At 31.4% G+C, this 12863-nt stretch overlaps 2 protein-coding genes across 2 annotated transcripts; both read left to right on the top strand.

The window, feature by feature from the left end:
* Positions 1 to 3849: 3849 nt before the first annotated feature.
* LOC122293493 lies at positions 3850 to 6274 on the top strand. The gene is made up of 2 exons (XM_043102070.1): positions 3850 to 4228; positions 5748 to 6274. The coding sequence occupies exons 1-2, from the start codon at positions 3850 to 3852 to the stop codon at positions 6272 to 6274; spliced, it is 906 nt and encodes a 301-aa protein (XP_042958004.1).
* A 66-nt stretch (positions 6275 to 6340) lies between these two features.
* On the top strand, positions 6341 to 9332 carry LOC122293305. Its single transcript, XM_043101844.1, has 5 exons — positions 6341 to 6480; positions 7068 to 7148; positions 7224 to 7265; positions 7387 to 7820; positions 8642 to 9332. The coding sequence occupies exons 4-5, from the start codon at positions 7407 to 7409 to the stop codon at positions 9248 to 9250; spliced, it is 1023 nt and encodes a 340-aa protein (XP_042957778.1). The 5' UTR covers positions 6341 to 6480; positions 7068 to 7148; positions 7224 to 7265; positions 7387 to 7406; the 3' UTR covers positions 9251 to 9332.
* The last annotated feature ends 3531 nt before the right edge of the window (positions 9333 to 12863 follow it).

Here is a 12863-nt window from a genome sequence, read left to right as displayed (position 1 = left end):
TACCCATTTTGTACATCATAACCAAAACATAGGGGGACCATTAAAAAATGATATACTCCATACAACATATAAATTTACATACTTTATCCGAATCAAACCAAAACTAGGAGTACAATTTTTATTTTTATTTTTTTATTTTTTTATTTTATTTTTATATATATATCTAGTAGTACAATTACAACACTTAGCAGCAAAAGGCTTTCAAAACGACAATGTGGTAAAATCGAATTTAGTTCATGCAAATTTACATGTAGAAATGATTAATCACACACACATCCATGATGAAAACAAAGCAAAGACATTAATCAATAAATGATTAATCTCACACACATCCATGATGATCAGACTCAAAATTATCTTTTTGAGTATGACTACATGATGACAAGCAGGTTTCATATCTATTTTTCATGCCCTTCTTCCAACCAGGTTTCATATATATTTTTAGGATTTCTTCAACTGTCTTAGGCCTACTGCAACAACCCAGCAGTTATACATCCATGGATTGATTCGCTTGTATGAGCTTCAATGGATTTTACAAGCTTCTCGTAATTCTCACTCTCATACTCCACAAATTGCAATCACACCCTGCATCATAAGTAGTTTATAAATTTAAAATAATAATAATAATAATTCAAGAAGAAAATGGGTAAATGAATATTGAAGGAAATATCAGTACTAATTGAGTCATATATGAGTATATCCCATAATGCACCTTACCGACCACTTCAAGAGCACCAAAATAATTTGTGTACTCATCCTACAGAACAGAGTATCATTAACACTGCCACAGAAGCTTTGGGAAATTATCCATAAAAAAATTGCAAATTTACAAATATACATCCATACACGAACATAGACATATCTACATTTGCTGACAAGACATGGGAAAAGAAAGAAAAACATGGCTATTATAATTTGCTATTGAAACAGCAGTTGTAACGCTTCAGGTACATACTTGTGACTTCACAGTTTTTCAGCAATCAAATGAAAGATGGATTCCTTTTTGCAACAAACAATTACCTGTACATGAAAATAAATTCCCATTTCGACCAAAATGTTCTTCATATTAATATGATTTTCAAGATTTTCTCCAGACATAAGTAATGCACAAGCAACGTGGATACATAGAGTGATCATATATAAAGAATATTGAAGGATCAAAGCAGATTCACTAAATTTGGCATAAATAAGCACTTCTTAGAAAGAAGCATACGTACTGAAAATTATGATGGGTTATATCTCAGGTCCAATATCAAACAGCTGATGGGCAACAAGAAAAATTCAAGAATTCATGCAAAAATTTACAGAAAACAACCTCCATACAAAACCTATACACAACCACAGACTTCAATCACGCCTCACCCACAAAAAATTAGTTTAAATCATAGAAACTAGTTTACCTCGTAATAGTACAGGAGAACCAAAAGCCAGGTTATGTTTGTGGAGACTTACCGTTGGTGTGGCCACAGATTTGGATGCAGGCATGGTCTCTATTCAACGTCGACTTGAGTTCGCAAGGGACGAATTTGCCCTAGAATCATAGAGAAGAGCACGGGAGAAGCACGAGAGAGAGAGAGAGAGAGAGAGAGAGAGAGAGAGAGAGAGATGAGGAGAGGAAAGCTTTCTGTGGATGAAATCGGCTGGGCATGAGGAGAGGATGTTTCAGACGTTCGGTGGAGGAAATCGTCGCCTGTTTCAGTGGAGGAAATCACATGTTTCAGGGGAGGAAATCAAATCGGTTCGAGGAAGCTCAGAACCGTGATGTGGAGCCCAGACCGGGTTTGCCACGTCACGTGTGCGGTGTAGGAATTTTAAACCGGCTGCCGAGTAGAGTTTCTCGCCAGGAAAAAGATAGCACGTCAATTGTCAACGTACTTTTGTTGAAGGCATATCGTTTAAATCATTTGCATCACTTTTAAATATCACATTTATCACCTTCAATTCAATATGAATGGTACCTATATATATATATATAATATATTGAGATCCTTAGAATCCCTGTACAAAGTCTGACACCTAAATGAGGATAAGACACATTAATATTGTGTGAGATGTATGTCAATTAACAATGCGTGAAAAAAGTGTCAATATATAGTTTGATTTATATACTAATTCCCTAAATACGGCAACACGCCTATTTAATTGATAATTGCCATCATTTGATTTACGTTTTGGAAGTACTCTCTGACACTGTAAAGCATAAATTTCTTGCTTTTAAGACCGATAAAGAAAAGTAGCATAATAAGTGCTTGCTATAAGAAAATTAGTTAGTTAGAGAGATATCCACGTTTGGTAGCCAAAAATATTTGAAAGTATTTAAGAATTTGTTTGGGTTTTGAAAAATGTAAGAAAAATTTGAATAAAAATCTCTTTTAAAATAAGTATTTTGTTAGAGTTTGTAAAAGTTGATAAATAAAGTTGAAAAATTATTTGAATATTGAAAAAGCAGTGGTTCTACACAACACTACACCTAGAGGGGGGTGAATAGGTGTAATCTAATTTTTATGGCCTTTTGAAAATTAATCAAACAAGCAGTTAATAAATAAATCAAATAACACAAATAATCAACACATGATTTTGTTCACGGAGTGGAAACTCATTTGAAGAACATCTTCAAAATCTAAAACCACTCCGGGTGTAAGACACCACCTCAAATCCACTATAGAAACTTTAGTTTGTTACAACCAATTTAGAGACACTCACAAAACCTTTGTAGTAGCTAAACTTGGCTTGCAACACCACGAGTGACCCACTCGATCTCTACACGCATGTAGTGTCGGAACTCCGACCTTCCTATAGCTTCCCACGAGAACTTCTCGATCTCTGCATCAACGGCAGCTCCGGACTCTTCCGGCCAACAAAAATGTCCACTTCAATGGACTCAAGTAAGAGTTGATTTTGTATGTGTTGTGATGGAGAAATATTTATCCAAGAAAGAATCAACCAAATGGGGGAGAGGTTGCTCTAAGAAGTTCTTGGAGGCCCTTAGGGTTTTTGCTCTGATTCTCCACACATATAACAGAAGCTAACATGTTCTATTTATAGTTCCCATCAAATGAGACGTTCAAAACCCTACATTGTAAGTGATCTGGAACATTGGCTCGAGCGAAGTGTCGAGCGAAGGTCGAGCGCCGAAATCTGCCTGAGTTCGCTCGAGCGCCATGTCGAGCGAGTATCGAGCGGTCGACTCTGTCTGAGTTCGCTTGAGCTCAGTGTCGAGCGAGGGTCGAGCGACACACTCTGCCTGGGTTCGCTTGAGCTCAGTGTCGAGCGAGGGTCGAGCGGTTAAATCTGCCTGAGTTCGCTCGAGCCGTATGTCGAGCGATGGTCGAGCGGTTGAATCTGCCTGAGTTCGCTCGAGCGCTCTGTCGAGCGAGGGTCGAGCGAAGTCGCTTCTTTTGACCAATAATGAGCACACTTCAAGCCTTTCGCAACAACACTTGTTACAACACTATTTTACACAGGTTTTCACAAGAATATGCCAACACGCTCATTTTTCCCTCAACAAATATAATTTTTTAAAATTACTTTTTATTTTAAAGTTTGTAAAAGTTGTATTGATTTTTGCTTTTGAGTGATGATTAGATGAAAATTTTAAAAATTGAAATAGAATTTTGTTTTTGAGATTTAGAGATGTTTGGTTTGGTTTGGAAAACATTTTGGAAATTTATGTGAAATCAAACATGGCTTTAATTGAGTTTTCAAAGTCATAGAAATTTAATTAATTTTGTTATTTTTCAAAGCCAAAGAAATGTTATATTTGGAAATAACACAAAAAATTAAACATATCACAATAGTATTTCTTGGTATTTGGAGTGTCCACTAATCTGTGTATTGACAGATCACAACATGGAAACAAACAATTTTCCTCTTGAACTTCTTGGAAATGATAATTATGCGAACTGGAGTGTCAAGATGAAAAACTATCTGTTGGGTCAAGGTCTTTGGGATATTGTTGAAACAAGCAGCTCGAAACCCCCCAAACCAGATGATGATGTGGTTGAATTTGAGGCTTGGAGGAAAAGGAATGATACGACTTTACAAGCAATTCAAAGTTCATGCGGGATGGACATACTATCTCGGATCAATAACAATTGTTCTGCAAAAATTGTTTGGAAAATGTTAGCTAAAATGTTCATGGAAAGTAATGGACATGACAAGTTAATACAGACAGAAGATGATGATTCGAGAATTGATGAAGAAAACTCTTCAAGTTCAGACAACACAGGTCTCTCTCTCTCTCTCTCTCTCTCTCTCTCTCTCTCTCTCTCTCTCTCTCTCTCTCTCTCTAATATGCACAAACATTATTGGAAGAAGAAAAATAGGCTTATAATTGTAGGGAAAATCAGAAATTTCTCAATACCTAATCTAAAGCTCTTTTAACTTAGTTGTAGTTCATCTTGTCATTGAAACTTGAGAATTGAAATTGGAATCACCATGACAAGAAGTACAAATAATTTATCTTAGGCAGTTTATCTTAGACTTGACTTTATTTAATTTACAAGAGAGATTTTAGAATTAAATACTGTAAATCAATTCTTGTCATTTCAATGATGTGGATGGTGTGTCCTTCACACTAGCTTACAAATAGAAAGAATAAAAAAATAATAATAATAAAGATAAAGAATTTGGAGACTAGCTAGGTTACAAGATTTGGAAAACTTTAACATCCTTCTCACTCAACTCATGGACGAATCTGGATCGTATTTGTTGGAAAGCACATTTGGATATGGACAAGCATTTAAGTTGAACAAGATGATAGTAAAATGAAATACCCCTTCATCTACTCAAACGACCTGTAGTACTCATTTTACAAGGTGACCATCAAACTAATCTAACTTTATCTCTCAAACTTCTCCTTTTTGTAATTTGCAATGCCTGCTCCTATTAAGATCCAACCTTTTAGATCATACCAGTACTAGTAATACATTACTTATTTTTCAATTATCAATCTCCAAGCTATCAACGACAGAATTTTAACAAGGGGTTAAATTACTTATATAATTTTGTTTAACGATCAGTAAATGAACCTGCATGTTGACCATGATTGATTTTAAATTTATTGTCATTTTTGCAAAATAAGTGACAATTTCAGGAATAATCTGTGATTTTTCTTCAAAATAATGCATGATTACGTTAAAAATCAATAAAGATTTGCTTAAAGATTTTATTGGGCTTGAATGTTTGTGAGTGGTAAGTTATACGAGAATGGGAACAAAGCCCACATTGAACACTCAGTTCGTTGGGTTGCATCTTCACGTGACACAAATAAACTTCGGCCAATTATTTGGGCTGTTTTAGACTGACAAACATTCAATTAAAGCCTAATCCATACAAGTCCCGATAGATAAATTCTGTACAAATATTTTTGTAAAAAGTTGTCCACTTTTTAACAAAAGGACTATGCGATATTTATTTTTGTGTGATCTACTTTTTAACAAAAGGACTATGCGATATTTATCTATTTAAAACTTATACCTAACATTATTTACCAATTTACTAGTTGTTATATAACTTGCATTAATATCATTATATATATATATATATATATATTTGATAAATCCTATATACGTACTGAATTTAAAATTAACACATACATACAAAAGATGATATCATTATATATGTACTTAGTGGTTTGTGTGAAAGTACGCTTCGTTTAATTTATTTCATAATTCTACGTATAATATGAAAACCGGAGATCAAAAAGCATATCAATTAACATCATGTGTAATATATATGCATTGCAGGGCAAGAGAGGGAGGATGATTATCCGGACTTAGTCAAGGCTGTGCAAAGTAGGGATTGGATAACTGCAAGAGATTTCCTCAAGCTCCACCCTACTGCATCGACAGCAGTAATTACACTTATGGGTGGGACGGTTCTTCACGCTGCTGTTGAAGCTGAACAGGAACTTATAGTGGAGGAGTTGGTCAATATGATTTCGGAACATGATTTGGAAATGCTAGATAATGCCGGCGATACAGCTCTACATTTGGCAATTGCTAGTGGGAATCACCGGATGGCAGAGTGCCTGATTACCAAGAACAGGAGGTTGGTTAGCCTTAGGAATGCTAACGGAGAACTTCCAGTTGCTCAGGCTATGGGCTATGGACATAAAGAATTGGCTCGCTATCTCTATTCTCACACTCCGTTACGATTTTTGGTGGAAGGCTACGATGGTGCTTCACTTCTCAACCGTTCTATCTATTCCAGAGATTTAGGTAACAAATATTACTGCATGTTTTTTTCCTCTTCTAATCATTCATTCCGGTGATTGGATTAATTAATTAATTATACAACATCACATGATGACCATGCAAGATATTGCTTTGGATTTAATGGAGCGTGGTCCTCGTTTGGCTTTTGTCTTGGACCATCGATCAAATATCTCCCCTTTCGAGGCACTGGCTGTTGCGACTGATGCATTCAAGAGGGAATCAAATGGACTGGTGTTTTGGAAACAATGGATCTGCAATCACTGTTAGTAGTTACTACCATTCCTTTTTCTTTTTTTTTTAATCTCATATAGCTTTTCCATTAATTGGGGTCTTTTACTTAAAAAAGAAATTTCCATAAAATAATTCTTACTTTTATAAATCTTTTATAATTATATATCCTATATATGTCTCGTACGTAATTGGTTGAGTAAATAATTATATTTATACATTAATTCACAGCTCATTTTACAGTCAACTGATATGATAGTGCAACATCATCAAGTACAATACTAAAATATTTGAATTTCAGATTTTGACATAACAACCGTCCTGTTATAACAAATTAAGTTGTAAAAATATTATAAAAAGTATAGGTGTATGATAATACGTACAAGTTGTATAAAACTCAGTTCTACTTGTATTTAGTCAAATAACTTCATATTTATTATTTTTACCTTTATAATGAAATATTTTTTAAGTATTTAAGAATATATATAAAAGGAAATCATGATAGTCTTAATACTGTGCGTGCATGTTGCTTGAATTTTGCTCCTTCAAGATATAGATTAAAAATACTGCCATATTCTTACTTGGCTTTTATTTGCCTATTTTGCTTTTTGGTGGGGGAAGGTATACACACTTCATTAGATCGTGCTGCCGATCAATTCCGTTTTAACATTGAAAGTGTTCAACAAAGCACTACCGGAACATGTATGTGCGTGCATTAATTAAAGCCTAAACTTAATTTCTTTCCCTTGAATTTTTTGACTCGACATTAATTTGCAGCACTGGAAGCTTGTCTATGGAAAAGTCTCTTGAACCTCTTGGGTATGATATTGCATCCATATAATGTTTGGAATAAATTTTTTAAAATTTATTATTCTTTATTGTTTCATCCAACTTATAAATTAACCAGCATGCTTTGTTTCGTAATTTCCAAATTAATTAGGATTCAAGCGCTTACGTGAAATGAAGCTGCTACGTATCCAATTCCAACAACTTCTGTCTCTTATGAGTGATGTGATTCCAACTTTAGATACAATCACAACATATCAACATAGGATTGTTGCACCAGCAATCTTCAGTGCTATCAGGAGAGGGAACTTTGAATTTGTTTATTTTATAGTCAAAGCAGATTCAAACATTTTAAGGTTCTATGATGATATTGAAAGAAGGAACATATTCCATTGGGCCATCCTATGTCGTGAATACGGGACCTTTAGCCTCATATGCAACATAAAAAGAAAGAATGTTCTACTAAATATGTTAGATGAGTCCGAAAATACCATATGGCATATGGCAGGGAAGTTAACAAAAAATACTCTTGTCGATCAAATAAGAGGTGCAGCTTTTCAAATGCAAAGAGAAGTTCAATGGTTTAAGGTTAGCTCCATCCATCTCTCCCTGCTGCTTTATAATTTTGCTCTCGACCATACACTGTTTAAACTAATCTAGAGATAGATTTTCAAAGAGAGAAAGGAGAACAACAATAGCACCCTAATAGGTATAAAAACCTTCCAATTTTTTAGGCAAGAACTCATGACCTTGAGTCCATTTGTTTTACTTTAATGTCTTAAAATCAGCATTTCTTACCAAATTTATTTCTAATATTGTTTTTTAATACCCCTACATTAATGTAGGGAATGTATGATGGAAAAATCTGTATCACTTAACTTCAAAACAGTGGAACTTTTGATTTTAAGAACTCCACTATGGAATAATCTTAATTAGAAACTTCAACCACTCTGCAAGTATTATATGTATTATATATAGAATAAATTTGTTTTGCATTCTATGTTTGTTGGTGTCACAGGATAGCTACTAAGCAGGTCTTTATCATAAGAAAGCTTAAATTCTCACAATCAAATTTTCAATACGGGAAATCTAATAAACAGATTAATCTAAAAAAAAAAATTACAAATTTGAGAAAGGAAACTGACTTATATACAACTATTTTTACAATTATTTACATATTCATATTTTAAATGAATGACATTTTGATAAAATAAATTATAAAATAATATTCTTTAATCGAACTACCTTCAATTAAAAATATGGTTGTATTAAAATCAAAACAACAAAATTCATTACTCAAAAAAGCCATAAGATTGATGATAGTCTCAGTTTGTTGAATATTGATGGCTAATTCTTTTTCAATATTCTAGTTGTGATTTTTTCCTCATATTTTTATTTAATAAATGCAGGAGGTGGAAAGCATTTGCCCTCCCTCTCTTAAGGAAAGTTTAAATAAAGAAGGTTTGACTGCCAGACAATTGTTTACTAGAGATCACCAAGAGATGAGAAAAGAGGGAGAGAAATGGATGAAGAGCACGGCAACTTCTTGTACTGTGGTCGGTGCTCTCATCATTACTATTATGTTTGCGGCAGCATTTACTATTCCTGGTGGTAACAACCAAGATACAGGCTTGCCAATCCTTGTGCATGACAAACTATTTACACTCTTTATAGTAACTGATTCTGTGTCACTATTTTCTTCCTCAACTTCAGTATTGATGTTTTTGGGAATCCTCACATCACGTTATGCAGAAGAAGACTTTCTTAAATCTTTGCCTAGAAAGATGATGATAGGCCTTTTCACTCTCTTCTTCTCTATTGCAACTATGATGATAGCCTTTTCTGCTGCTCTTTTTCTTATGTTACGTGGAAAATATTTGATCGTCGTCCCTATCATTGGTTTGGCTAGTGTTCCCATTATTCTATTTGTATTAATGCAATTTCGCCTTCTTGGTGCATTGCTTGTTTCAACCTATGGATCGGGCATCCTTGATAGAAAAATAAAGCTTTCTTTTTAAATTTTTACCTTATTTCTTGTAATGTTGTATTGATATATGGCAGACTAAGTAGAATTGATGATTATTTTTTGTTGGAACAATACATGAACTTTTGTTGTATTTTTTGTTATTCCTATATTCACAATATTGATCATGCTCATCCAATATAATTTTATTGTTGTTGATGCATGAAAAATCGCACAATAAATTAGAAGAGGAGAAAGAGTCATTCCCGACTTGCCATGAATTAATCATAAGAGGATTAGCAATTTAGCAGTAGTACTTGGTGCTTTTAAAGATAGCAAATTTTCAAGCCCAAGGCGCTAGGCTTGAGTAGCATTCTGTTGCCTCCCGCAATGGGTTGGTCCAACCGTTCTCTAGTCGATGGGTTTTTATTTTCTCTATGCCTTTTGATTTTGTCTTTTGATTGGACGTTCCATTTTTTTTTCCTGGAATATATTTAAGAAGCTCATCTCTTATCTAAAATATTTCCTGCAGTTCTTTGCTTTCTCTCTATAATTTCCAACAAAAAACCGATTTAATGAATTGTTGCTTGAATTGTAACAGACTGATGAAAGTTCAAAATATGTAAATTTCAATTCTACTAGATAATGTTTGGACCCTCACTCCATTAGGCCCAAATTGAAATGAATGACGGCCCATTAGAAAAACAAAACCAAGGGCCCAGTTCAACTCATTAGGAGAGATTAAGGGTTTGTTTAGGAGTAAGATGAATCAACGATGTTGTATTGATGCCATCTCAAAGCTTCCCATGTATAATTTTCTTCATAAATATCACATAATCATAAATATGTTTCAATTACAAATTTTCAATTTTTTCATTTAATCACTATGACTTAATCATTATAATTTTTTCAAACAAAATATAAAAATCAATTCAATTTTTTCAAATTTTAAAATAAAAATAATATTAGAAAGTTATATTATAACAATATTTAACTTTATAATATTTTTATTTAATTTTTTTTATCTCATTTTTCAAAACCCAATAAAACATCTTAACTCAAACTCTTTTTCTACTATTTATAAACTATTTTACTACTATTAACAGAATTATCATCATCTCATTTTCTAGACAAGCCCTAAAATGCAAGGTGAGAGTGAACGATCAACCTCAATAGTTTTTTTATGATCAAAGCTTGAAAGAGAGGAATCAAATTTGAATGAGTAATGTGGTATATTATGATAATATTATTCCTTTTGGCTTTTACTATTAAATATTATGCTCTCACCATCATATTATGTGCTATTAAATGATTAAAAAATATATATTATATTCTACTTGTGAATCAATCATTTGGTGCCATGTTAAAATATATTAAGATGATGCTAATAAAAATGATATTGAATATAATTTCAATTTGAAAACGGCATATGATTGATTCAATTTGTTGAATAGAGCCATTCATGACAATTTTAAATCAAATATTTGTTTAAAGCATATTAATATATATATATATATATATATATATATATATATATATATATATATATATATAATGTCATTCAAGCATTTAAATTAATGTATACAAGAATTTGAAGTAAGATTACATTTACTAAATTCAATAAGAATATAGTATTAATTTAAATAGATTCAGTAAGCATACAATCTATGTATTTGACCTCATTTATCATCATTTTTGCCTCAAATACTCTGGTCTACGAAGAAGATAAATACTCTCAAGTTATAATTAAGGTCATGATATGGTAGTATTTTGGGCAAAACTACAAATTAAATAAAATATCACATAATCATAAAAAATTTTCTTCATAATTTGCACCTTTATTTGCTTTCGGTCACATGCCCACCTTTTGTCCAGCACATAAGGATATATTTACTTGCAGACTACTATTAACAGTTTATGAATTTATTTTTTAAAATACATTATTAAAATTCATTTTTTTTATTTGACATATTAACTTTTAGAATATACCTTATATCAATTTTTTTTTAATTTTTTTACATCATTTAAATGTTATATATTATTTAATATGTTGTTAGGCAAAAAGTACAATGACAGAGAAACTATTGTGGGGGATAAAGTACATGAAAAGAAAAAAAAAATAAACAAATTTTTTTTATATTTGTGTACATTTCACACTATAGCAAAATGTAAAATAGATTTAAAGATACATAATCCGTTGGAGGTAATTTTGAATTACTTTTCTTTAAATGTTACATAAAAATAGATTTTACAAAACCTATTGGGAGTGACCTCCAAAATTGAGAGAAATGATATAGAAGATTTTATTGATTTTCCAGATAATCCTTACAGAATGGTCCCACTGCTATTTACAGATCTTGCCTCAAGACGTATTCCCTGACACAACGGAAATGACTAACAAAATAAAGGACATTAATGTAAAATCTTACTATCATTTTTAGTTGTGTAAAAAAATCGATTAATCAGTAAATCAAACTAGACCGGATTAAATTGGTAGGATCGATTCGGTCTCGAATTTTGTTCGGTTGGATACTGATTTTATTTTTTTTAAAATCGGTCAAAATTAGTCATGTTCTAATTTTTCTTTTTTTTAAATTAGACGGGACCGAACGTGTTTATATATATATATATATATTAATTTTTGATATTGTATATAATATTTATATATAATATATAACTATATATAAAATAGTTTTGTATTTTATGATAAATTAATAATTAATATAATATTAAATTTTAAAAGCTTATATCATTTTGTTTATTATATTAATAGTAATATATCACTATATATTATAAGGGTCCGGCTTGGGTCCTGTGGCAAATATAACAGGAAATTTCTTGTTAATCAAAGCGACGCCGTGTAGTGATTTTATGTTCGAATCTCTGTTTTTAAGTTCTAATTTTTTTCCCACAAGTTACAATTTCGATTCCAAGCAAAGAAATATTAGTACTGAATTCTCGACATTGAGGCATTAAATATTATTTATTCTAAGCTAACACATAGTAATATTGTTCATGAATTTTAAATAAAAAAAAATATCACCTAAAGAGTTGCTTACCATAATCTGTTAACCCATTTAGACCCCATTTAGATAGTAAACATATTTTATCTTATTATTATAATTTTTATAAATTTATATACAAAATATAATAAATAATTCAATTTTTTTAAATTTTAAAATAATAATAATAATAAAAAATAATATTTTAACAATATTTTATTTAACTTTTATATAAAATCATATCATCTCATCTTAATATCCAAATCACACCTTAAACCAATTTTTGTTTTCTTTGAAGTACTATTTTTATTTACAATTTTACTTGCATAACATGTGTCAACTACTAAAAATAGTAAAAATCTTAAAATTCAAATTCAAATTAAAAAAAAAAAAAAGTCTTATTGAATGGGAAGTACGTATAATATTGTGCATGCGTAGCACTATATTTCTTATTGAGTAATTATAAATACATAATATGTAAATGTCGTGTACTCATTAAAAAAGGTGAGGCCCCCATTAAAAATAGAATTTCTTATATAAATAAAATTTTATTTACATTTTTTAAACAATATACTTGAAATTTATGACATCTTAAAAGAGATTTAAAATTATTGTAAGGCAAGATCCATGAATAGCATTAAATTTAAAAGTTATTATTATTTAGTC

Source organism: Carya illinoinensis, chromosome 14, assembly GCF_018687715.1.
Source record: "Carya illinoinensis cultivar Pawnee chromosome 14, C.illinoinensisPawnee_v1, whole genome shotgun sequence".
Taxonomy (NCBI): domain Eukaryota; kingdom Viridiplantae; phylum Streptophyta; class Magnoliopsida; order Fagales; family Juglandaceae; genus Carya; species Carya illinoinensis.
Note: the sequence above shows the minus strand (reverse complement) of the source record. Positions and strands in the feature narration are given on the sequence as shown.

Excerpts from the sequence above, each read along its gene's own strand:
- LOC122293493 (XM_043102070.1), top strand. The coding sequence starts at position 3,850 with ATGGAAACAAACAATTTTCCTCTTGAACTTCTTGGAAATGATAATTAT. Across the intron at positions 4,229-5,747 it reads TTCAAGTTCAGACAACACAG|GGCAAGAGAGGGAGGATGAT; the intron begins GTCTCTCTCTCT and ends TATGCATTGCAG.
- LOC122293305 (XM_043101844.1), top strand. The coding sequence starts at position 7,407 with ATGAAGCTGCTACGTATCCAATTCCAACAACTTCTGTCTCTTATGAGT. Across the intron at positions 7,821-8,641 it reads GAGAAGTTCAATGGTTTAAG|GAGGTGGAAAGCATTTGCCC; the intron begins GTTAGCTCCATC and ends TAATAAATGCAG.